The 24,622-nt window shown below is 38.1% G+C and overlaps 1 protein-coding gene across 1 annotated transcript in view; it reads left to right on the top strand.

Moving 5' to 3' along the window:
- The window catches only part of LOC100127051 (high-affinity octopamine transporter protein), a 70,998-nt gene that overhangs the window by 34,245 nt on the left and 12,131 nt on the right, over window positions 1-24,622 (top strand). The window contains exons 3-12 of the mRNA XM_038018155.2: window positions 2,666-2,727; window positions 3,427-3,540; window positions 4,617-4,779; window positions 17,552-17,599; window positions 18,582-18,659; window positions 20,865-20,987; window positions 21,479-21,610; window positions 22,080-22,142; window positions 22,488-22,665; window positions 23,344-23,477. Coding sequence (XP_037874083.1) covers window positions 2,666-2,727; window positions 3,427-3,540; window positions 4,617-4,779; window positions 17,552-17,599; window positions 18,582-18,659; window positions 20,865-20,987; window positions 21,479-21,610; window positions 22,080-22,142; window positions 22,488-22,665; window positions 23,344-23,477 — 1,095 coding nt within the window. The remainder of the gene's footprint in view (window positions 1-2,665; window positions 2,728-3,426; window positions 3,541-4,616; window positions 4,780-17,551; window positions 17,600-18,581; window positions 18,660-20,864; window positions 20,988-21,478; window positions 21,611-22,079; window positions 22,143-22,487; window positions 22,666-23,343; window positions 23,478-24,622) is intronic.

The following is a 24,622-nucleotide window of genomic DNA, read 5'->3' as shown; positions in this document are numbered from 1 at the left end:
TATCTATGAAGCAGTAAAGCACTTTAGACATATGGTGGAAGGCAGAGTTTTCACTGTGCTTACCGATCACAAACCAATAGTCTCAGCATTCAAAAAAGCATCAGAAAACTGTTCTCCGCGGCAATTTCGCTATTTTGATTTTGTGTCACAATTTACAACCGATGTACGACATATTTCAGGAGACGATAACGTAGTGGCAGACGCTCTTTCCCGCACAGAAGCAATTACGAGTGAGCTTGATATGCATGCTTTAGCATCTTCGCAAAAAGACGACCAAGAACTACAAAAACTGCTAGAATGCGGCTCTTCACTTGACCTACAGAAAATCAACATTTCTGGTTCGGGTGAGAGCTTATATTGTGATACTCGTAGCCCTTCTCCTCGACTTTATCTGACGTCACAGTTTCGTAAACAAGCGTTCGATAATATTCACGGGTTGAGTCATCCAGGAGTAAAAGCTACTGTAAGATTGATGACACATAAATATGTCTGGCCTAGCATTAAGAAGGACTGCAGCAACTGGGTACGCACATGTCTCCCATGCCAGCGCGCGAAAATCACACGGCATATACAGTCTCCGGTACATGCGTTTATTCCTCCATCTAATAGATTTAGTCACGTACATATAGATCTCATTGGACCTCTGCCAGCTTCACACGATTTTAAATACTGTCTTACAGTAGTGGACAGATTTACACGTTGGCCAGAGGTTATGCCGCTCTATGATATCAAAGCTGAGACAGTGGCAAGAGCTTTCGTTACGGGCTGGATATCACGTTTTGGCTTCCCAGAGAAAATTACGACGGACAGAGGTAAACAGTTCGATGCACATTTGTTTAAAGAACTTTCTAGATTAACAGGAACCCATCATATTCAAACAACAGCGTACCATCCAGCCGCAAATGGTATGGTCGAAAGATTCCACCGCCAGCTCAAATCGGCAATTATGTGCCACGAGAACGATGAATGGTATGAGGTTCTACCTTGGGTACTTCTCGGAATACGTTCGGCATGGAAGGAAGATGTTGGTTCGTCATCTGCAGAGTTGGTGTATGGAGAGCCCCTACGATTACCGGGTACATTTTTCAACACCTCGACAACAGAAGTCGTAGACCATAATGATTTTCTTTCCCGTCTAAGAGCCTACATCCGAAAGATCAAACCAACGCCTGTGATACATCATGGTACTTCTCCAGTTTTCATAAGTAAACAGTTATCATCTTCAAATCAAGTTTTTCTCCGCCAAGACGCTATTAGAAAACCTCTGCAGCCGCCATACACAGGACCCTATACGGTACTAGAACGTCGAGATAAATATTACAAAATAGATATCAAAGGAAAGCCTGCCACGGTGTCATTAGACAGATTGAAGCCGGCGTACATCTTAAGCGACTCGGAATCTCACTTTGCTGATTCATCTCCAAGCATTTCACGTTCAGTGCAAAGAACGAAATCTGGACGTCAAGTACGCTTTCCCGATTTTTATCGACCGTAACGGTCTCCGGGGGGGGCTGATGTAGCGTGCAACATTCGGTTGCACTCGGGCGTCATCGGTCGCGATCGGAGTTCCCGAACGCGCAGGTGTCCCGTGACGTCACACTGCGAGATTCGCGCGCGTCGATTTAAGTGGATTGTAAAAACGTATTATAATTTTAGTTTTAATTTGTGCCTTGTAGTGCCTAGCGACTTGTTTACTCCTTTTACGTTATAATAGAACATTGTACACATATTACATTATATATATTGTTTAATTGGTGTGTTTGACTTTTATGTGCATAATATCCCGAGAATACGAATAACTAACCACAATCTAGATCGGCACAGCTAATTTTTCTCTTCCATTCTCTTCTATCAGCCGTCATCTCAACACTCACTCCTCTCTCTCTCATATTGTCATTCACACACTCCAACCATGTCTTCTTCGGTCGACCTCTTCCCCCTCTACCTTGCACTACCATTTCCATACATCTCCTAAGCGAAGCGTAAGTCGTTCATGAATTTTTTTTCAGAAAATCATAAAATAAGAACTAAAAGAATACTTTTAGGCTACCATTGATTTACTTATACTTTAGCTATAACCGTTAATGTATGGTTACAACGGCTGCCCCACCCTTCAAACCGAAACGCATTACTTCTTCACGGCAGAAATAGGTAGGGTGGTGGTACCTACCCGTGCGGACTCACAAGAGGTCCTACCACCACTAATAATTCCCACATCGAGCAAACATGTGATTCATAGCTACGAATACAAATTAAAATTAAACTAATTATTTCCCTGACAGTCCCGGCTTCTTAGATCAAAGTTGATTGCTCGGTTTTTTTTAATAACGCCATCTTGTTGTGTCTTTAAAGCGGTTAGTTGCCCTCAATTAAGAAAAATAGTATTATTATTCGCCAATAGATGTCGGGAAGAGTTGATTATTGAAAACACGAATAAAACAACATTTTCTGAAAATAAATCGTAACTAGATCGATTTATCGCGCCCGAAGTCCCCTTTAAACTAAATTTTATGAAAATCGTTGGAACCGTTTCCGAGATTCAGATTATATATATTAATATAAAAGAATGGCTCGTTTAATGGTATAAGATAAGATAAAGATTACATAGATACATACATACCGGTTGGGCCACTAAAACCGTGTTAATAACATTGTTTGTAAACAGCGGCAAGCAACAGGTCTTCAAGTAGTGGCTCGCGTCGGGGGTCGTCTCCGCGCAACGAAGATGTAAGTGTTGGATCATTTATTATTTATAAGGCACTATTTCACTATAATACTGTAGTATTGTACGTCATAAGTTATATAGAGACAGTTAAAATTTATTTGTTTTGGTTGTTATAGTTAATTTGTTTTTAAGAAACGAAAATAAATCGTATTTTCATCGGGTTTCGCAAGTCAGAGACAATTAAAGTGACTTTTACGATTTATTTTCGCGTTTTTTTTTGTCATTATATTGTTTCCGAGGTTTCAAATACTTGTTACACACATACAATACTTGTACAATGTTATTTTGGTCACTGAAGACTTAGATCCTTGACCTATAAAATTGCCGTTTAGTATACAGAAAGTTAAAGTTTTTTTTTATTTTCTTTTATTTTGTGCCAAACAAAATATCGATGTATCTCTGCCAGCGCAGTAGTGATTTTTCAATGTCCTTCTTGAAGAGGTCAAGTATACGAGCCCAGAAACTCTTCAAAGCTTCATAAAACTATATGCGTAGTAGTATCCTTCTTGGCTACTTCATTTCTCTGTTGTAAATATGTTATTCTTTAAATATTTTCAAGAACAAATAGATAAATATATGGCAAATTACAATGGAAATGTACGTACTGTGATCGAATATTAATTAGCAACCATTTTAAAAACAATACTATATGTAAGTTAAATGTTGTCCTCTTTTAAACAACTTTATATTTTATTTAACAGCAGCAGGAGACGTGTGACGCGACAATACACAAGCCGGACTCCACAAGCCCGCTTCCGCCAAGACCTCGCCCCGTCAGCTACGACAGAGACCACAGTGAAAAAGTCAATACCATAGTATGTATTGTTTTTTTTTTATAACGCATATTTCGGTCATGAAATCATAATCAAACTGTTTTTGGTATTAATATTTTTGAAGCATCCGTACACGTCCGTCTTTATCATTTTCACGCATGACTCCCGCAATCGGTGTAGGTATATTAAAATTAAATGCGCAAAATTTATACGTGCTTATCGGTTTTAGGGTGACTCCATGGGTAAATTCGCGTTACAATTGAGTCGTCTATTATCAAAGGTGGCATTCTGTGCATTTGGACAAAAAAATGTTATTAATATGTCAATACAGATTGATTTGAATATAATCGTCTCCTTCAAAGAATACGGTTCAAAACCTGCATTAAATAAAGGTTAATAGTTAACCTGTTATTTATCTAAGATGTCGTTCCGAAGAGTTTTGTGACCGCCAATGGAATACAAAGTCAATAATTCGTTTTTCTGATTTACCAATAATTGTCCAAAAGTCAGATTGCCGGCTTTAATAATAGTCGACTCAATTACCCTGTTTGTTTCTGATGGTAATCAATGCGTTCCTTTTGAAGGCATTCTTGTTGAAATGTCCACCGCTAGCAATAAGTGTAGGTAGGATAGGTAGCTAGCAATAGGCGTACTCTACCAGCACTAAGCTAGTTAATAATAGTTTGATGATGAGAAAAATTATAACCTGCCTACTTCTGCCTCGAAGCAATAACGCGTTCTGATGGAAGGGCGGGGTGGCCGTTGCGAATGGAGACTTAGAATTAATGTCTCAAATGGGTGACAGCATCTATAATCTTCGGTAACCACGGAACGGAAAGGATTTAACGGTAGGCAGTGGCTTGGCTCTACCCTTGGCATTGCTGAAGTCCATGGGCGACGGTAACCACTCACCATGAGGTGGGCCGTATGCTCGTCTGCCTACAAAGGCAATAAAAAAAAGAACAATAGGTGGGTCGTAATACATGCTGCCTGAGCAACAAAAATATTTATGCTACCTGTCTCATTTCAATTCAGGGTATACTGTAGCTAAGACTACATAATATGTCTTACCTAGAACACAGGTACTTGTTATTAGTTTCGTCTTATTTTTGTTATAGGCTAGTTTAACTGGGGCGGGCGTGCTGACACACACAGCACCTTCGTATGAGGAGCAACGCGCCAGTCCAGCGTTGCTTAGTCGAGGGGCTGGTGGTACTCCGGGAGGACGCAGCGCACGCGATGATGGCTATTGTTCAGCCAGTAGCACTCCAAGGGCTCTTGGTACGTTTTTTTTTTTTATTGCTTAGATCGGTGGACGAGCTCACAGCCCATCTGGTGTTAAGTGGTTACTGGAGCCCATAGACATCTACAACGAAATGCGCCACCCACCTTGAGATATAAGTTCTAAGGTCTCAAGTATAGTTACAACGGCTGCCCTACCCTTCAAACCGAAACGCATTACTGCTTCACGGCAGAAATAGGCAGGGTGGTGGTACCTACCCGCGCGCACTCACAAGAGGCCCTACCACCAGTAAACATGCATAGCCCACTAAGTTTCTCGCTGGATCTTCACGATTCCGATCCGGTGGTAGATTCAACGACGTTCCGCTCTTGCTAGAGCAGATGTTAGCCCGTTCTATCAAGTTAAGCTTCTTCAGTTCGCCCTCAATTCACGCTGAAGCCAGATTAGCCCATCGAAACTACTGACAAATAGATAGGAAAAAGAAAAGAAAAGGTGCTTTCTAAATAAGGCTGAGTACTTTTTAATCGGACAAGATTCAAATTGTTTGAATAAATGGATTGTTTAACTTAAGTTATCGATATTCATGGAATTAATTTACTTTTTGTTGTTTTCGTAATTGTCAGAAAAAAGTTTTGTATGAAAGAAAATTTTAAGAAAAATCCTACTATAAAAGTCGTAAGTTCTACTATCTCAGAGATAGCGTGAGAATGTATCCTATTTTCACTAGTCTATATATATAAAAGAAAGTCGTGTTAGTTACACTATTTATAACTCAAGAACGATTGAACTGATTTGGCTGAAAATTGGTGAGGAGGTAGCTTAGAACCAAGAGAAGGACATAGGATTCTTTTTATCACATTCCCGTGGGACGCGACATAAAACGTGGTAACTATAACAAAACGCAACTGACAGCTAAACGTAATTTATTCTATGGTTAATTGTGTTAATTATAGTACAGGGTGGCCCATAAGTCCTTTGAAAAGTAAAATTTGAATAAAATGAACAGGGCGCGCGTGAGCGGTGCAGGGGAAGCGGGGGGAGTAACTTCGGTTTCTGGGAATTTAGTCGCGATGGAGCGTTTTACCGGAACAGACCGTGCGTTTTGTGTGCGCGAGTTTTATAAAAACGACAATTCGGCAACCATTGCGCGGCGTAAATTTCGAGAACACAAAGGTTTACACAACTTTGACGACACTCCAACTCTTCAAACGATTAAGAACTGGGTTGCTAAGTTCGAGGAGACCGGTTCGACGTTAGATAAACCGCGGTTGGGTCGCCCAAGGACGTCACGTACGGAACAAAACATAGACACAGGGACACAGTCTATTCGCGAAAATCCGACACAGTCAACTCGTAAGCGATATGTGGCTATGATCGAAGAGTTTTTCATACCAGAATTGCAAAACTTTTCAGGCTTTAATGCCAGGACGTGGTTTCAACAGGATGGGGCCACTTCTCACACCTCTAACACTGCTATGCCCGTTATCCGTCAACTTTTTCCTGGCAAAGTTATCTCTAAGAGTGGAGACATTTCCTGGCCTCCACGTAGTCCAGATCTGACCCCGATGGATTTTTTTTTGTGGGGCTACCTTAAGGCTAAAGTATACGACACAAACCCGCGGTCAATTGAGGCCCTAAAAGAAAACATCCGCAGAGAAATGACAAGCATTTCAGCAGCGACGTGCCGCGCAGTCATCGACAATTTTAGACGTCGTTTGCAAGAGTGCCGTGATCGCAACGGATTACATTTAGGAGATGTTATTTTCAAAAAATAATTCCCGTTTTTTAAGCTTTTTATGTAAATAAAAATTTAATTCATAATGTAATTAGTTTTATTTTAATAAATTTTTTTTCATATCAAAGGACTTATGGGCCACCCTGTAGAATTTTGAAGTTGACCGGTTGATGTGTTTGAAACAAACCGTGTGGCGGAACAAAGTTCGCTGGGTCCGCTAGTAGAGAATAAAAATAAACAAACTAAAAGCAAAACTTTCAAAACATAAAACAACAAGCCGTATAAATTGAATCTAAGAATTCGCGTGCACTCACCGCCGACTGCTCTGTCGTATCCGGATATCATAAGATTTAATTTTACAATAAAGAAAACCACTTAAGGTCGTAATAAACGAACAATAAACAAAGTTTTCCAGTCGGCCGGACATGAGAGCGCAAATACAGGAAACAGGCAATAAGGCAAAGGATTGAAGAGCCCGTACACTTCTATAAGTTTTTTAATATATTTTCTGTTTAGACGATTGCAACATGACTTTTGTTAAAAAAGTAAGAAACGAAGCCGTATTTGTTCAGCATTGCGGAAACTTGTTTTGAATAAAAAAAATCTATTAAACGGGCTTATTGTGAAGTAACTATTTCTGTTTATTCAGTCTTTTATTTGGTCTTTAAAAATGCAGAAAAACGTATCATGTCGGGTACGTTTAAAATTAACATTATTATTTCTCACCCCCACAAACGCCCCCGCAACTGGTGTAGGGAGTCCAACACTCATATAAATATTAGCCTATCCATTAAGTACATGTATTTTCTACATGGATACCAAAGTTTAAGTCAATCGGATGCACGGTTCAGTAGTTATAACGGAACATCCGTAAAAACCACTGTAGATTTATATATTAGTATAGACACCTGTTCCTTATTTATTCGTATATATAAATAGGTGCGTAGCAAAATATCACGTACGTATCGTACATATCACGATTTGATGTTTCGGTATTATATAAAATGAAAAAAAGTCGGCACTACCTCAGCAGACAATAATGGAATATCCACATATTGGGTTAGGGCTGTCAATATCACTTTTTAAATGTTTAAGTAAGCTCTTCATTGGACTACAGGTAACTTTATGGAGATGATTTTAATTACACTTAATTTCCATGCTTCCATGTTCAGTATTTTCGGAATATTTCATTGTTTTAAAAAAATATCCTGAGGTACTATCGAGCCCAATTTCGAATGAGCTTAGATTCATTTTTTTAGTGTACTTAAAACAGAAAATATTGGAGACACAGTTACTTTTCCGATGTAATGTTCCAAATGTACCTAATTATTCGGTCGATTGGAAAATATCCCCAGGGCTACACGATCCCGGCTACCTATTGATTACCTTTTGATGAGCCTACAAAAAGAAACTGACAGCTTTTTTAATGTCCGTACTCTTTTATTTTAAACTAAAGAAGAACGTACGGTTTTTTAATATTTTTCTATTAATAAGATTAGTGCTTTTGTCGTTTGTCTTAGTAGACATGTATAGATATAGTGAGAAAAAATTTTCCTTCGTATGTTTTCGGAAAAGTTCGTATTTATCGTGCTGTCTCAAATAGCTTCAGTACAATGACATTATTCATTTTGACATTTGACACTAAACAATAAAGTTCCATATTAATTGATATGAAATTGTCACTTATTTAATACGAATAAAGATTAGATAAAGATCCGAGTTTTCCCGAAGGAAAATAATTTCTCATTACATCTATATGGTAAGAAATGTTTGGCGATTTTTTTTTTTCATTAAAATGATGAATTCGGTCATATCGGTAATTTCGTACCCAATCACATGTAAAGGGGTAGCGCAGCACATAGAAACTCAAATCTGATTGTCATCAACTACCTTGTATTGTCTTACAAGTGTTTCTTGAAGACCGGAATGCATAAATACTTTTTTGGTACAAAAAATTTACATACAGAGACGAAAGTTAATAATAACAGTTTAATAATTCGGTATTACACGGTCAATTTTGGCTTGTAACTGACAATAATTTTAAATTCCATGTGACGTAACACTAAAACAGTTTTTAAACAACTTGCAAACATCTATATATTAATACGTGAAGCAAAAACTTTGTATCCCTTTTTACGAAAATTGCGTGGACAGAGGAGTATGAAATTTTCCACACTTATAGAGAATATAGAGAAGAAGTGCACAATGCTATTTTTTTTTAAATAATGCATAAAATATACAAGAAATCAATAAAGAAAACATTACACACACTATATTATTATACCATGTATTTGACGCACACACGCATGCATACTATTTATTGTCAAACTTTTGTTCTTGACGTCTGTGGTCAAATTGAGAATAGATTAAATATTGTTTGTCTTTATTTATATTTTTTTATAGTGTAGCCTTGGCGAAATTTGTGATTATAGAAGTATAAATTACAATCATAATAGTGTACAAACTTACAATTTCAATTAATTATAATCAAATTTCGACTACTGCGGGACCACTAGTAATAATAATATGTTCGATGCATTGTTTTATGATAAACGAAAATCATACGAATATATAATATTCTGCACGTATAAATAATAACGAATTTAATTTAGCGTCACGATATCATTAAGTCATTCGTAATAGTAGGTATGATTTAAAAACCCGATCGACAAGGACACCACTCTATCGGCATTATAAAGCCTTCAATTATTGGAATACCGATTCCGAGGCATTCCTGTGCGGCGGGTGCTTTTTGAATTCCAATCGAGTTGGCACCTCGATGCGGAATTACAGCGGAATTTTTCCGCGTCCACATCCCTATTATGAGGGCCGTAGCTCGAATGCTTAAGACATTATTGCGGAGCGGAATGAGGATGCGACTCGGAGACCAGGTGGATAATCGTTTTGCGGACACGATCTTGAATTTATTACATTTGAGCGTTCAATTCTTTGCGGCTCTCGAGGCGAATGCTTTGCAAAACAGACGAGAATCTGAAAGTGGTTTTGTGTCATTTATTTTCGTTTAGCTTAAAGAAACGATTATGCATCTAATGATAATTTTCATTAAGCTCATTTTGAATATTAGTAATTTGATTTAGATCAATTATTTTGGATTTTCAATCAATGCATGTATTAAAAAGCTGTAGAATATGGTATTATACATTGGATAAGAAAGGATAACTTTTTTTTTTTTTTATTGCTTAGTTGGGTGGACTAGCTCACAGTCCACCTGGTATTAAGTGGCCCATAGACATCACAACGTAAATGTGCCACCTTCCTTGAGATATAAGTTCTGAAATCTCAGTATAGTTACAATGTCTGCCCTACCCTTCAAACCGAAACGCATTACTGCTTCACGGCAGAAATAGGTAGGGTGGTGGTACCTATCCGCGCGGACTCACAAAAGGTCCTACCACTGGTAATTACGCAAATTATAATTTTGCGGGTTTGATTTTTATTACACGGTGTTATTCCTTCACCGTGGAAGTCGATCGTGAACATTTGTTAGGTACGTATTTCATTAGAAAAATTGGTACCCGCCTGCGGGATTCGAACACCGGTGCATCGCTCCACACGAATACATCGGACGTCTTATCCTTTAGGCCACGACGACTTAATAACTAAAGAAGATTAATCGGAATTTCATGTAATTTTCACAGGTGGACAGATTAAATAGTAAAAGAATGAGTAGTAAATAAATATAATAACAAAGGTTCACAAATGGCTTCCACAATTAAGGTTTAACATCAAGTAAAAAAAAGTGTAACCAGGTGATACGAAATGCTAAACGCCGCTACTTTCTACATAATATATCGTCTTCTTCAGTTGCTAATATCTGGAAGTTCCTCGGAACTCTAGGTATTGGCAAACAACGTCAATACAGCTTTCAGTCCACAATTGGACTGGATGATATCAATGCGCACTTTACTACTAGTATCCCGTTGGATCACCAGTCTACGCGCCGTACTGTGGAGTTTCTGGAAGGACTATCCCCTCCAAATATCGACCCCTTTAAATTTTCCACGGTATCTATGGGTGAGATCAAAAAGATAATCCTCTCTATAAGATCCAATGCTGTGGGTCATGACGGAGTGAGCCGCCAGATGATAGTGCTCATTCTCGATTGTCTTCTTCCATCGTTACAACAATTAATCAATTCATCTTTGTCCTCTGATACTTTTCCTGTACAGTGGCGCAAAGCATTTGTGATTCCCTTACCCAAAGTCTCTAATCCGACTCTTCCTACTCATTTCCGTCCCATATCGATTCTCCCTTTTCTGTCCAAGGTGTTGGAGGCCTGTGTACATAACCAACTGTCCCAGTTTGTTCATAAGAATGGTTTAATAAACTCTCTACAGTCTGGCTTCAGACCGGGCCACAGCACCATCTCCGCTCTCGTCAAAGTGACAGGCGATGTTAGGGCTGGAATGGAGGATACTAAAGTCACATTGTTGGCTTTGGTCGACTTCTCTAATGCCTTTAATACCGTCAGTCACGAAATCCTTTTATCTATCCTGTCCTATCTTATGATTTCGCCCTGAAATGGTTTACATCATATCTTCGAGGGCGCCAGCAATCGGTCCGCATTGATGAGTCTTCGTCTTCATGGCGTGATCTAGATACTGGTGTCCCTTAAGGCGGAATTCTCTCCCCTTTGCTTTTCTCTCTCTTTATCAATCTCATAACTCAGTCCCTTCAGTGTTCGTATCACCTGTACGCTGACGACCTACAGCTGTACTCGCAGGCTACTGTGGACTGTGTGTCTGAAGCGGTTCGCAGAGTGAATGGGGATCTAGAGGCTATATGCGATTGGTCTGGTAGGTTTGGTTTGACGGTCAACCCAACCAAATGTCAGGCGATTATTATTGGTAGTCCCCGTTTGTTGGGACGATTAGATTTTAGCTCACTCCCACCCGTAACTTATAATGGAGCAATTATACCTTTGAGCCCATCAGTCAAAAACCTTGGACTGTATATGGATTCTAGACTTGATTGCGCGGTACAGGTGTTGAATGTTAGTCGGAAGGTTACTGGATCTCTGCGTGCCCTTTATCGCTTCAAGAACTTTCTCCCTTTCAAGATAAAGTTGATGCTTGTTCAAGCTTTAATCCTGCCCATAATTGACTATGGCGATGTATGCTATCTTGACCTGAATGCAGACCTTTTGAACAAACTCGACCGTCTTCTCAACAACTGCATTCGTTTCATTTTTAATCTTCGCAAGTATGACCACGTGTCTACTTACCGCTCCGAAATAAATTTTCTTCCTATACGCGAGCGCCGCAATCTACATGCTGTTACTGCGCTTCATTCTATACTAACATGCCCAACTCCTCCCTCCTATCTGACTCAGTACTTTAAATATGTACATTCTTCGCACGATAAGGACTTGTGTTCCTCTAATAATTTACTCCTTCACTGTCCCACGCACAACTCTAGTTTAGTCCGTTCGTCTTTCGTAGTTCAATCTGTTCAACTTTGGAATTCACTTCCTCTTAATGTTAGGATGATCACTGATCGCCTAACTTTCAAAATAAAGGTACGCCAACTTTTTCTGGAGAAACTTAAAAACTTAACAATTTGACTTGCAATGTGTGTTCTGTGCAATATACTATTTTCTTGTACTATATATATATGTATATGTGGTTCTATTTCTTTGTTATATTTTTAAGTTATGTTTAAGTGTGTATATGAATATGTATGTGAATATGTGAGTATATGATAGAGATTATATATAGATATATGTGTAAATTTTATATTATTATCATGATATAAAATTGAGTACGTTGTTTATATATATATATATATATATAAAATAACAACATATATATATATATATATATGTTGTTACTAACCTTATACTCTTTGCTAATTACTATATTTTTACTTGTCAAAAGTGAAGTCAGTCGCACAATAAATGTCGTTGCAACCACACACAGTTTTTCTTTACGGATAGTACGCAAACCAAATTGAACCTTAATTACATCATTCATATTGGTCCTTCGAGCGGATTTTTTTGAACATACAAGCTATCGAAGATGGACGCCGGTCAGTGAAAATATTGTTTTCCAGTAAGCCGTAAACCACATTCCAGTGATTTAAAGACAAATAATTTATACATAATTTATAAATATTACAATTTTATTCCGTTTTCTGGTTGGACGGTACTATGGATGAACTGTTGAACGTTTTAGAAGATACCGCTGCGCTCTTAAACAAAACTCAAATTAATTTGAAGAAATGTCCAAAAGCTAGATTGACAAGAGGTTATGTAGAAGCAAGAATTAAATGTATCGAAGAATATTGGACTACATTTAAGCAAACGCATCTACTATTGGTAAAAATAACACCGAAAGAACAAAGACAAGAGTTACCATATTTTCAAAATGAAGATTACTTCGTGTTCGAAGATTTGTATCTCGTTTTGTTAGCCGATTTAAAAGATCTTTTGCAATCTTTCACACAAGCAGCCGCGCCGAGTACTTTAACGTCCTCACCAAATAATTCTAAGATTATTGCGGATACCGAAAACCTTGTTCGGTTACCGAGAATCGAATTACCTAAATTCACTGGAAACTATGAAGATTGGCCTACGTTTCAAGACCTATTTACCTCCTTAGTGGATAAGAACCCGGCTTTAAGTAACGTACAAAAGTTACATTATCTTAAGAGTACAGTCAGCTGCGAGGCAGAAACATTATTAAAACCTATTCAAGTCACGGAAAACAATTAAAAAAAAGCATGGAATATTTTGAAGTCAAGGTATGGAAATAAACGATTAATAATTAACTCAGTTTTGAAGAAATTATTTAATCAGAAGAAAATTAGTTCTCAGTCTGCAAATCAATTAAAAAATTTATTAGACGTCACGACAGATTGTTTGAATAATTTAGAAAATTTAAACATACCTACGACCTCCTGGGATCCTATAATTATATTCCTTGTGATACAGAAGTTGGACCCGGAGTCTCACAAAGAATGGGAGCAGACAGCTTATTCAAAATCAGAGGACGAACTACCAACTTGGGAGAATTTAAAAGATTTCCTGCAGTCAAGATACCGTACCTTAGAACTTGTATTGTCCGTGTCAGGGACTTGTAGCAGCCGTGACAAACCTGTAAGAGAACGTTCACACTTAGTAACTGCCACAGCCACCACGTCACAGCCAAATGAAAGAACTTGCGTGCTCTGTAAAGAAAAACATACATTATGTCATTGTAAGAATTTTACCAAACTGCAACCTAAAGAAAGAGCTGATTATGTCAAGACCAACAATCTGTGTTTTAACTGTTTGGTGCCTGGGCATTCTGCTTACCAGTGTAAGTTACAAATGTCCTGTCGCTTATGTAGAAGACGGCATCACACTCTTCTCCACCGCCATCAAGACTCGGTACAAACTGAGGAAAGGAATCAACCGAATGCATCTCACCACGGGGTAGAAGAGAAAGAAGAGGTTATAAATAGCATGGTGGCGTCACATCACAATACTAAACAAAGCACAGCACTACTAGCCACAGCGATGGTTTTAGCGAGGAACGAGCATAACCAAACCGTTGTCCTTCGTGCGCTAGTAGACCAAGGTTCGCAGGCTTCATTTTTAAGCGAGAAGGCGGCTCAAATGCTCAAACTTACCAGGCAATCAGCGAGAGGAAGTATCATCGGGGTGGGATCTACTAGGACTAACGTTGATCACGTGGTTCAACTTAAGATTGGCTCCCACTGGAATCCAAGCTTCGAAATCAACATACAAGCATATGTTATGAGTAAACAGTTGACCACGAAGATCCCCTCCAAAGCTGTAACTGTCACACATTGGCCACATCTAGAAGGACTCAACCTGGCAGATCCAGACTACTTTCAACCAGGTTCTATAGACTTACTTCTTGGTGTTAAAGAGTATGCACAGATTGTGCAACCAACACTTATTAAGGGCCCTCCAGGTTCTCCATGTGCCCAAGAAACCAACCTGGGGTGGATCCTCTTCGGAGAAATCGATAATAACCGTGAAAATGAATCATTTCTGGTCCTTCATCATCAAGTCCATATAGATCATATGTTGAAATCCCTCTGGGAAATTGACAATGATAAAAAGAGAATATTAACAAAGGAAGAAAAGCTATGTGAAACAATATATGAAAGCACACATACGAGAAATAGTGAAGGAAGATATCTAGTAAGGCTGCCATTTAATACAAAGAATCCAATTTCGACTGAAGGAAATACGAAAGAAATAGCTAGAAAGAGGCTACTTCAGCTAGAAAGAAGATTTAAGAAAGAAACTAAACTGAAAGAAGATTATACAAAGGTCATGCAAGAATACATAAAAGCTAACTACATGGAAGAAATATCTAAGAATGAAATAAATGAGAGAAAATCAGTATACTTACCTCATCGCGCCGTGGTACACGCAGACAGAGAAACTTCTAAGACACGCGTAGTATTTGATGCTTCCGCGAAGGGCTCCAACTGCGTTTCTCTAAACGATGAATTGCTTGTAGGTCCGCAACTGCAAGAGGACTTAAGGAACATACTTATGAGATCGAGATTACATCGTGTTTGCTATGCAAGTGATATATAAAAGATGTACCTGCAAATATTACTTTATGAAGAAGACGCCGATCGATATCAACGCCTTTTGTGGAGAGAGAATGAATTAGACCCGATTAAAGAATATCGTATGCTTCGTGTTACATTTGGCACAGCGGCGGCCCCTCACCTGGCTGTAAGAACGCTTCACCAGGTGGCGGACGATGAAGGTCGAAATCATCCAATGGCTGTTCGAATTATTAAAGAAGATTTTTACATGGACGAACTAATGTCGGGGGAGAGCAGTGCTCCTGAAGCCATAAAGAGAGCACAAGAAGTAGATAATATTCTACAGAAAGGTGGATTTGTATTATAAAAAGGGTCATCCAATTCTGCTGAATTTTTGAAATCTATCGAACCAAACAAACGTACATCTCGAGCACAGTTGGATTTTAAATTGGATGGAAAAGTACAAGCCCTAGGTTTGATATGGAACCTGGGCACGGATCAATTTCAGTACAAGGTTAACTTACCAGCAAGGTCAAGCAGTATTACAAAGAGAGGCATACTATCTGATATTCAAAGACTTTTTGACCCACTGGGATGGATCGCCCCGAGCCTAATTTTGGCTAAGATACTCATACAAAGGCTATGGCTAGAACCGATTGGCTGGGATGACGAGATTAACCAATCGCTGTTACACGATTGGTTGACAATTAGAGAAGACTTTGAACATGTAAAAGAGATAGGTATTCCAAGATGGCTAAACACAGTAAGCACACAGATGGAAAACATCGAGGTTCATGGTTTCAGCGATGCTTCCATGAAAGCCTATGCTGCGGTAGCTTACATTCGTGTGAAGAGGGAAGATGGTTCAGTATTCACCAATCTATTAGCTGCCCGTACTAGAGTGGCACCACTCCGTACCGTGTCTCTACCACGCCTGGAGTTATGTGGGGCACTGTTATTAGCAAGGTTACTTAAGCAAATAGAAAATGCAATGCGTATACCTACTTCTAACATCTATGCATGGACAGATTCATCAATTGTTCTTGCATGGCTATCTGGTGATCCTCATAGATGGAAGACATTCGTGGCAAACCGGGTCGTAGAAATTGTAGAGAATGTAAACACACATCGATGGTTCCATGTAGCTTCGGAAGAGAATCCTGCAGACATCGGGTCGCGAGGCATGCTGCTGGCGGACTTGAAACAGAAAGAGTTGTGGTGGACAGGGCCCAAGTGGTTATGCAAAAAAGAAATAATATACAGTAAGCCAGGAATAACAGAAACAGAATTAGAAATGAAACCAATAAAATTAAATACTTACCACAATGCAGAAGAACTAAAACCTTTAACCGCTCAGTTTGAAGATTTTGATACGTTACCAGAATTACTAAAAACTATTATTTACTGTAAAAGATTTTTAAGATACAAAAGTAATTTATGTACGAGCAAGGAAATAACTACACAAGAATTTGAAGAGGCGCTTATCACATGCATTAAGTTAGTACAACAAGAATTCAAAGAAGAAATAGATCGGCTAAGAGATAAGAAACAAGTTAAAAAAAAAAGTAAATTACGATCGCTAAACGCATACCTGGATGAGAATCATATCCTCAGGGTGGGCGGTCGCCTTAAACATACTAACTTACCTGATGACCGAAAACACCCAATTATTCTTGGAAATAAGAACACCCTAGTACACTTGATCGTTGCTGACGCCCATATCAAGACACTACATGAAGGGGTTCAGTTAATGCTATGTTATCTCAGATCAAAATATTGGATCCTAAGGGCAAAATCAATAACAAAATTATGTCGTTTGCCGGTGGATTCCACTCGGTGAAAGGTCATCTTGTAATTTTGTAATTTTTGTAATTTTTAATATATATATATATATATATATATATATATATATATATATATATATATATATATATATATATATATATATATATATATATATATATATATATATATATATACTGTGTATGTGTTTGTATATTGTATAATGTAGTTTGGTTGTTTCACATTAAGTTATGCACCTACCACAGGATTCTCTACACCACCCTTGGTTGACTGGTAGAGAATGCCTCAGGCATTAAGTCCGCCATTGTACTTATGTGCATTAAGTTGAATAAATAAATAATAAATAAAAAATTTATTTGCGAAATAGTTGGTTTTTGGCCGTCTTGTAATCCCATGTATATGGGTGTCACGGCTCTAAATATTTTTACCAATGTTTTACCAATAATGCATTCTGGCTTGAAGAGTTGACAGTCTTTATTCTATATAATTAGCGGTCGCGGCTTGGCTCTGCCCTTGGTATTGGTGACGTCAGTGAGCGATGGTAACCAATTACCATAAGGTATGCTCATGGTTCGTACCAGATTGGTCATGTGCTAGTCTACCTACAAGGGCAATTTAAAAAAAATTGACTTATACCTTATATTTATGTCCGGGAGCTCATTCATATATTAGACTATAATATTATTTTCAATAACCTTGTATTTTTAGGATGACTTATTGTTTTGTATTTGTTTCAGACCACAAGCCAACGAAGGGATCTGTCGTAACCTTATCGTGCTACAAAAGTAAGTAAATTAAATCATAGAGGAGAGTTAATATAAAAACGCTTTAGGTATTTAAATATTTGTACTAAAAATATTAAAGCTATTATTACCACACACCGATGTATGTGGAAAGTTATCGAAAACAAAAAATCGTGACGGCTAATACAACATAACATTTTTGAATCTATTATTTTATTGCGTAGTTTGCAATGTAATTAAATTTAAAGTTTAATGACGTATAAAATCTACGGTTTCGCTGGAAAACGTAGGGCGGTTCCTAGTATTTGTTAGCTGTGTGCTTTTTCCATGCGTTTGTCGCTAGGGGCGCTGTTCCAATTCCATATGTAAATCTGAGATAGCTTTTACGCGAACGAGAAGTTAAAAGACTCGCACTAAGCACACTTATATTACCGGTTCACGAGATATGGCTTCATTAAATTAAGTACATTAAGTAAATTAGTAATCGTAGGTAGGGGCTTGGCTCTGCCCCCTGGCATTGCTTACGTCCATGGGCGAAGGTAACCACTCACCATCAGGTATGCTCGTCTAGTTAAAACAAAAAAAAATGTTTTTGGTGTTTTTTTTTTTTATTGCTTTGATGGGTGGACGAGCTCACAGCCCACCTAGTGTTATGTGGTTACTGGAGCTTATAGACATCTACAACGTAAATGCGCCACCCACCTTGAGATATAAGATCTAAGGCCTCAAGTATAGTTACAACGGCTGCCCCACCCTTCAAACCGAAACGCATTACTGCTTCACGGCAGAAATAAGCAAGGCGGTGGTATCTACCCGTGCGGACTCACAAGAGGTCCTACCACCAGTAAAAGGTAATTATCCAATCCTACCGTGACTACGATTTCATGTCTCAAGATTCAAATTATGTCTATGGGCTTTATAAACGTTTTTGAAAGTGCAAATATCTTCCAAAACTATTCTTTTTTTCTAATTTACTGGAGTTCTTGAATGAAACTAAACCGGAACTTCGTTGTTTTTTTTTCAGAAGAGCCTAAAGTACAAATAGAGGAAGAGTATTTTTATACCGAAGGCAGCAAACGACTTAGAGCGAACAGCAAGCCTGGTCAGTAATTTTACAATGTTAATAAACTAAATAAGATACTATTAATTGGGTACAAGTGGCATAAGTTCATCTAGGCCTAACTTAGGATTCCCTATGGTTACCAAAGATTGATATACATACTTATCAAATCAAATCAAAAAAATTTTATTCAACATAAATGAAAGTACATACTTGTTGAACGTCAAAAGAACTACCGCCAATTCACAAGAACTAGCCTCCGTCCTGAGAAGAATTGGCAAGAAACTCAGCGGGCATGTCTTTTTTTTTTTACATATAAAATTATTATTTATTTATTTTTAATATTATTATTTTTTAAATATTATTTTTTTACACTGAGTATTATAACGTAACAATTACTACAATATTGAAATGCCTGGAGCGAGCAACTCATTCCCACTTTGTGCAATCTTCTAGATAATCATTGACTTTATAGTAAGCTTTATTGCACAGATGTTCTTTAATAGTTTTCTTAAACCTATGTATATGTAGGTTCTGAACATCATGTGGGATTTTGTTGTACAGGCGCACAGACAAACACCCGAATGAATTTCGTATCTTATGTAACCTACTCATCGGCACAACAAGCTTGTGTTTGTTCCTAGTATTTCTATTATGTATGTCCGACTGTTTAGGAAACTCCTCAATATGTTTACGAACATACATCAAATTTTCAAAAATGTACTGGGATGGCATAGTGAGAACTTTAATTTCTTTAAATTTCTCCCTCAGGGATTCCCTTGAGTGCATGTTATAAATAGCACGTATAGCTCTTTTCTGCAGAATAAATATCATTTCTACATCGGCCGCATTGCCCCATAGCAAAATGCCATAGGACATGAAATATTATGTATATACGTTTGAATATATAGGTAGTAAAAACTCAGACTAAAGCCTTGTTCGGACTAGGCGAGTATTTTAGTCGAGTACCGAGTTATTTAGTAGCTAAATGTGTCTGAGCACCAAAAATTTAGTCGAGTAGGTTAGTAAATAATTTAGTCAAGTCAATCCATTTTGTTCTATTTTTTCGGGCGAGTAGCGCCTCTCACCACGCGTCCTTGCTCACTGGCTCACTGACTAAACAAGTCCGAACCTGTTGATTAGTCGAGTTCATTAGTGGCGCTTCCCAAGTGGGTATCTTTGCGCTGAATTTGAGAGTGTATTTTCGTTAACAGAAAATTCACACAACTTTCGGACATTCTCAAACTATCGAAGTACTCTTTGGGATCTCTTCCAATGCTAATTCATTCAGAAGACATTTAGTAGCTCCTAGTTTATCTCTTCTATCGATCCATTTTCGTACCCATAACTTATTTTTCTTAATCACAGAAATTTCCTCTTGTACCTCTTCTAAAATAGCCATTACGATTAGCTTAATCAGTTTATTCACTCTATTGCGTTGCAGCCTGTTCATCTTGCAAAACACCGCTCACTTGTGTACTCTACTGGACCGTAATGCGAACGATTTCTGTGCAGTAGCTAGTAGTTTAGCCACTAAATTACTCGGTACTCGACTAAAATACTCGCCTGGTCCGAACAAGGCTTAAGAGCAGACAAACTTGTTTATCATGCGAATATTGAAAGTAATAATAATAATAATAATAATAATAATAACCCACGACCAGCAGTTAAGTGCGCTAACTAGTGCATCGCCCAGTCAGTTGGATTATATATCAAACCTCTAGTATGATGGCGGTACGTGTACTGAGTGTACACGTACAGCCACAAATAGAGAAAGATGGAGAAGTCTCTCAAAAGCCGCAACCAAACATTAAGACTTACGTAACCACGACCACTCCGCCAGGACTGAACGAATGAGAAGAAGAATGATGGCGGACGAAATAAAATAACATTTATAATATACTGAAGAGTTTTGACTTGAATTCAGCCTAAATCTTCTAGATAACTTTACATACCGGTTCGTAAGATGTGCTTTGAACTGAATGAATATCTTTATTTTTGTTTAGACCTTTTTAGCTTAATGTTTTTTATTGTTTTTTATAATATTATATATTGAAAGTAATACATACATGTACATAATCATTTTTTTAAATACTATAAACATTATTCGCCATTTTAGATTTTGATGTCCAAGTGTTGTACATATGAGTTAACTGTAGTACTACTTCAAATGTCCTGTAGATATATTTTTTTCTAATTAAAGAATTGACGTGGACAAGAAAATCTGTACTGAAACTGTTATTGCAGAAACATCAGATGGCCGAGAGACATGGGGCACCGGGGCAGACTTCCTTCTGTCCATCATTGGTTTCGCGGTTGATCTGGCCAACGTCTGGAGATTTCCGTATCTTTGCTATAGGAATGGCGGTGGTAAAATATACAATTTTCTTTTATTGCTTAGATGTGTGGACGAGCTCACAGCGCACCCGGTGTTAAGTGGTTACTGGAGCCCATAGTAATCTACAACGTAAATGCGCCACCACCTAAAGATCTAAGTTCTAAGATCTCAGTATAATTACAACGGCCCGCCCTTCAAACCGAAACACATTACTACTTCAGGACAGAAATAGGTAGGGTGGTGATACCTACTCGTGCGGACTCGCAAGAGATCCTACCACCAGTAAAAGTATATATGTACCACCAGTATATATGTATGGAATATTCTGCGTGAAATAATCCTTTAATTGGCATCAGATTGTTGAATATTTATTTCTTCGATATAATTATGTGTTTTTTATGTTGTGTTATGGTGGATCGAGCTTAAATCTGATATCAGGCGGTTTCCAGAGCCGATCACAGGACAACTTTGTGCGTTTTTAATTTTACTTTTGCCGACTGTACATTTTTTGCAATTGCTTCAGGGGCCTTCTTGATACCCTACACTCTGATGCTGGTTTTCGGAGCAGTTCCTCTGTTCTACATGGAGTTGATCCTAGGGCAGTATAACCGACAAGGACCTATCACTCTATGGAAAATATGTCCATTGTTTAAAGGTATGAGAAAAATAAAGCAACGGCGCTGATATATTTATGACTAGCTTTATCCCGCGACTTCGTCCGCGTGGAATAGTTACTTTGGCATAACGCTAAATTTTACCTCCACTTCATTTACGTAGAAAGTGAAAATATTTTTGAATTATAGAATGTTAAGGAGCTATTTATACCCCTATTTTGAAACATTATTTATTGGTGCTCCACTTGTATGGGTCTTAGAGTGATGTTATATAGCCTATAGCCTTCCTCAACAAATGGGCTATCTAACACTGAAAGAATTATTCAAATCGGACCAGTAGTTCCTAAGATTAGCGTGTTCAAACAAACAAACTCTTCCGCTTTATAATATTAATATAGATACAGATGTAGTAGTTTAATTTAACCAAATTCTGAGATTCGTAGAAGTCGGTTTTGTTGTTTTTATAATTTTGTATATTATTATTTACTAATCAAAACATAACTATTTCAGGTGTTGGATTCTGCGCAGTCATGGTTGCGTTTTATGTTTCCTTCTATTATAATGTAATAATTGGTAAGAAAAACCTTATCCTTTTCTTTATTTTTGCTGAAACTTTTACTTTGGATCATAAACTCTAGTCAAATAGTTATATGACAAAGGACTCTAAATATCGACTCATTTATAGTGAGTTCTATTTTGGAGTTTATGTCTTTAATTTTTAAAGGCTAAAGCTTAGCCCACATAGGCTAGTTTCTACAAGCAAAAACTTTCAAAACACAAGCAAATTTCTGTCACATACTCGTATAGTAAGGCATCATAATTCGACGAACTGTATAATTCAAATACAGCAGTTAAAATCGACTTTCATGTTTTGTTTTGGTTGTTAAATGAATAAAAACATTTTCTACCGCGTTTCAGGCTGGGCTTTCTACTTCTTGATGTCGTCAGCTCGATCAGAACTGCCCTGGGTGCATTGCGATAATTCTTGGAACACGGAACAATGTTGGGACTCGGCTCGGTTGAATGGTACCAATCGCACGGATGTTAAATACCAAGGACCACTGTCGCATTTCACGCCCGCTTCAGAATTCTTTCAGTAAGTCTGCACAAAATACCCATACCCGATCCTGTGGACCGAATGGTAAACAGTCGACGTCGCCCTAAACACGTCATTACGGATCTTTCCGATCCATTAACGGTGCTTTTAGGTAACACAAGCACCGGCTATCGTTCTCGTCGAACCCGTCGCTTGCGACGAAGGGCTCGGCGAGTAAATTAAGCCCACTGAGTTTCTCTCGCCTGATCTTCTCAGTGAGTCGCGTTTCCGATCTGGTGGCAGATTCTGCGAAACACTGCTCTTGTTAGGGCCAGTGCTAGCAACACTCTCGGTTAGAGCCCCGTGAGCTCACCTACACGTCAAGGAGAAGCTGAAATAGCCTCTCAAGGCTAGCATAGGTAGAAAAAAGAAAAAAGAAATTAACTACTAAAGATCTTTAATTCAATCATCATATCACGTTATTTACATCTACTGACTTTGTGAACAAAACCTTAATCTTTATGCCGATTCTTCTCAATCGTGAACTGCGTTCATAATACGTGGTATAGCTACGTATATTTGTAAGGTCCATAAAGGTACTATTTTTAAATTTTGTTTGTAGGTAATTTTCATGACTTTGATTTAGATATGAACACTGATTTCATTTATATTATTGTAAAGGAATTTTTTTATCGTGTTTGTTTTATCATAGATTTTATCTAAACATGTTTTTTCTAGTCGAGCAGTCCTGGAAATGCAGCATTCGGAAGGTTTGAATGATCTAGGTTTGCCGAAATGGCAATTGGCTGCTTGTCTCGGTTTGGTCTATGTAACTTTATACCTTTCATTATTCAAAGGCGTTAAAAGCTCCGGTGAGTAATTTTTATGTAAATGAATTCCCAGAACGAGCTAAAATATTTGTTAAGGACATTTGGCGTTTGGTGCCACTCACTGTGCTTGTCTCTTATGTATGATTCACAGCTATGGCATTAGAGAAATTCTAACTAGTTTCGAATTTTTATTCTTTGTTATTTTTTTATACCTATTTAGACTAGTAAACAAGCTCATGTCCCATCTCGTGTTCAGTGGTTATTAGTGTCCATAGACATCAGCCTAAGTGTCCACTTCATCTTGCCGTTTTGAGACATGATGTTGAAGATTCAACTGTATAGTTTAATGATTTTCGGTTAAGGTGATTTAAATGTTTTTTTATTTATTTATTGCTTAGCTGGGTGGACGAGCTCACAGTCCACCTGGTGTTAAGTGGTTACTGGAGCCCATAGACATCTACAACGTAAATGCGCCACCCACCTTGAGATAAGTTCTAAGGTCTCAGTATAGTTACAACGGCTGCCCCACCTTTCAAACCGAAACGCATTACTGCTTCACGGCTGAAATAGGCAGGGTGGTGGTACCTACCCGCGCGGACTCACAAGAGGTCCTACCACCAGTACAAGTATTCTTGAGCTTATGAGCTTGATTCGTCTGTGACATTAAGCATTTAACATCATTCAAAAGCTGTCAACTGTATGTCATAGTGAACACACGTTATGAAACAAATTGTTCTTTACTGGTGGTAGGGCGTCTTGTGAGCCCGTATGGGTAGGTATCACCACCCTGCCTTTTTCTGCCGTGAAGCAGTAATACGTTTCGATTTGAATGGAAGGCAGTCGTTGTACTGCAGAAACTGAGATTTAGAGCTCGTGTTTCAAGCTGGGCGGCGGCATTACCGTATCTAGTTGATTTTTATGGGCTCCAGTGACTATCACTACATAGTATAAAACAAAGTCGCTTTCTCTGTCCCTATATCTGTCTGTCCCTATGTATGCTTAAATCTTTAAAACTACGCAACGGATTTTGATGCGGTTTTTTTAATAGACAGAGTGATTGAAGAGGAAGGTTTATATGCATAATAACATCCATTAATTAGTGGAGAAATAAATAATAAATTACAATTTCCGAAGCGAAGCGAGGGCGGGTCGCTAGTTTCATCGATAAAATTCAATTATTCAGATGT

Source organism: Bombyx mori, chromosome 20 (assembly GCF_030269925.1).
Source record: "Bombyx mori chromosome 20, ASM3026992v2".
NCBI classification, from domain to species: Eukaryota; Metazoa; Arthropoda; class Insecta; order Lepidoptera; family Bombycidae; genus Bombyx; species Bombyx mori.
This window is presented reverse-complemented; position numbering and strand designations above follow the sequence as displayed.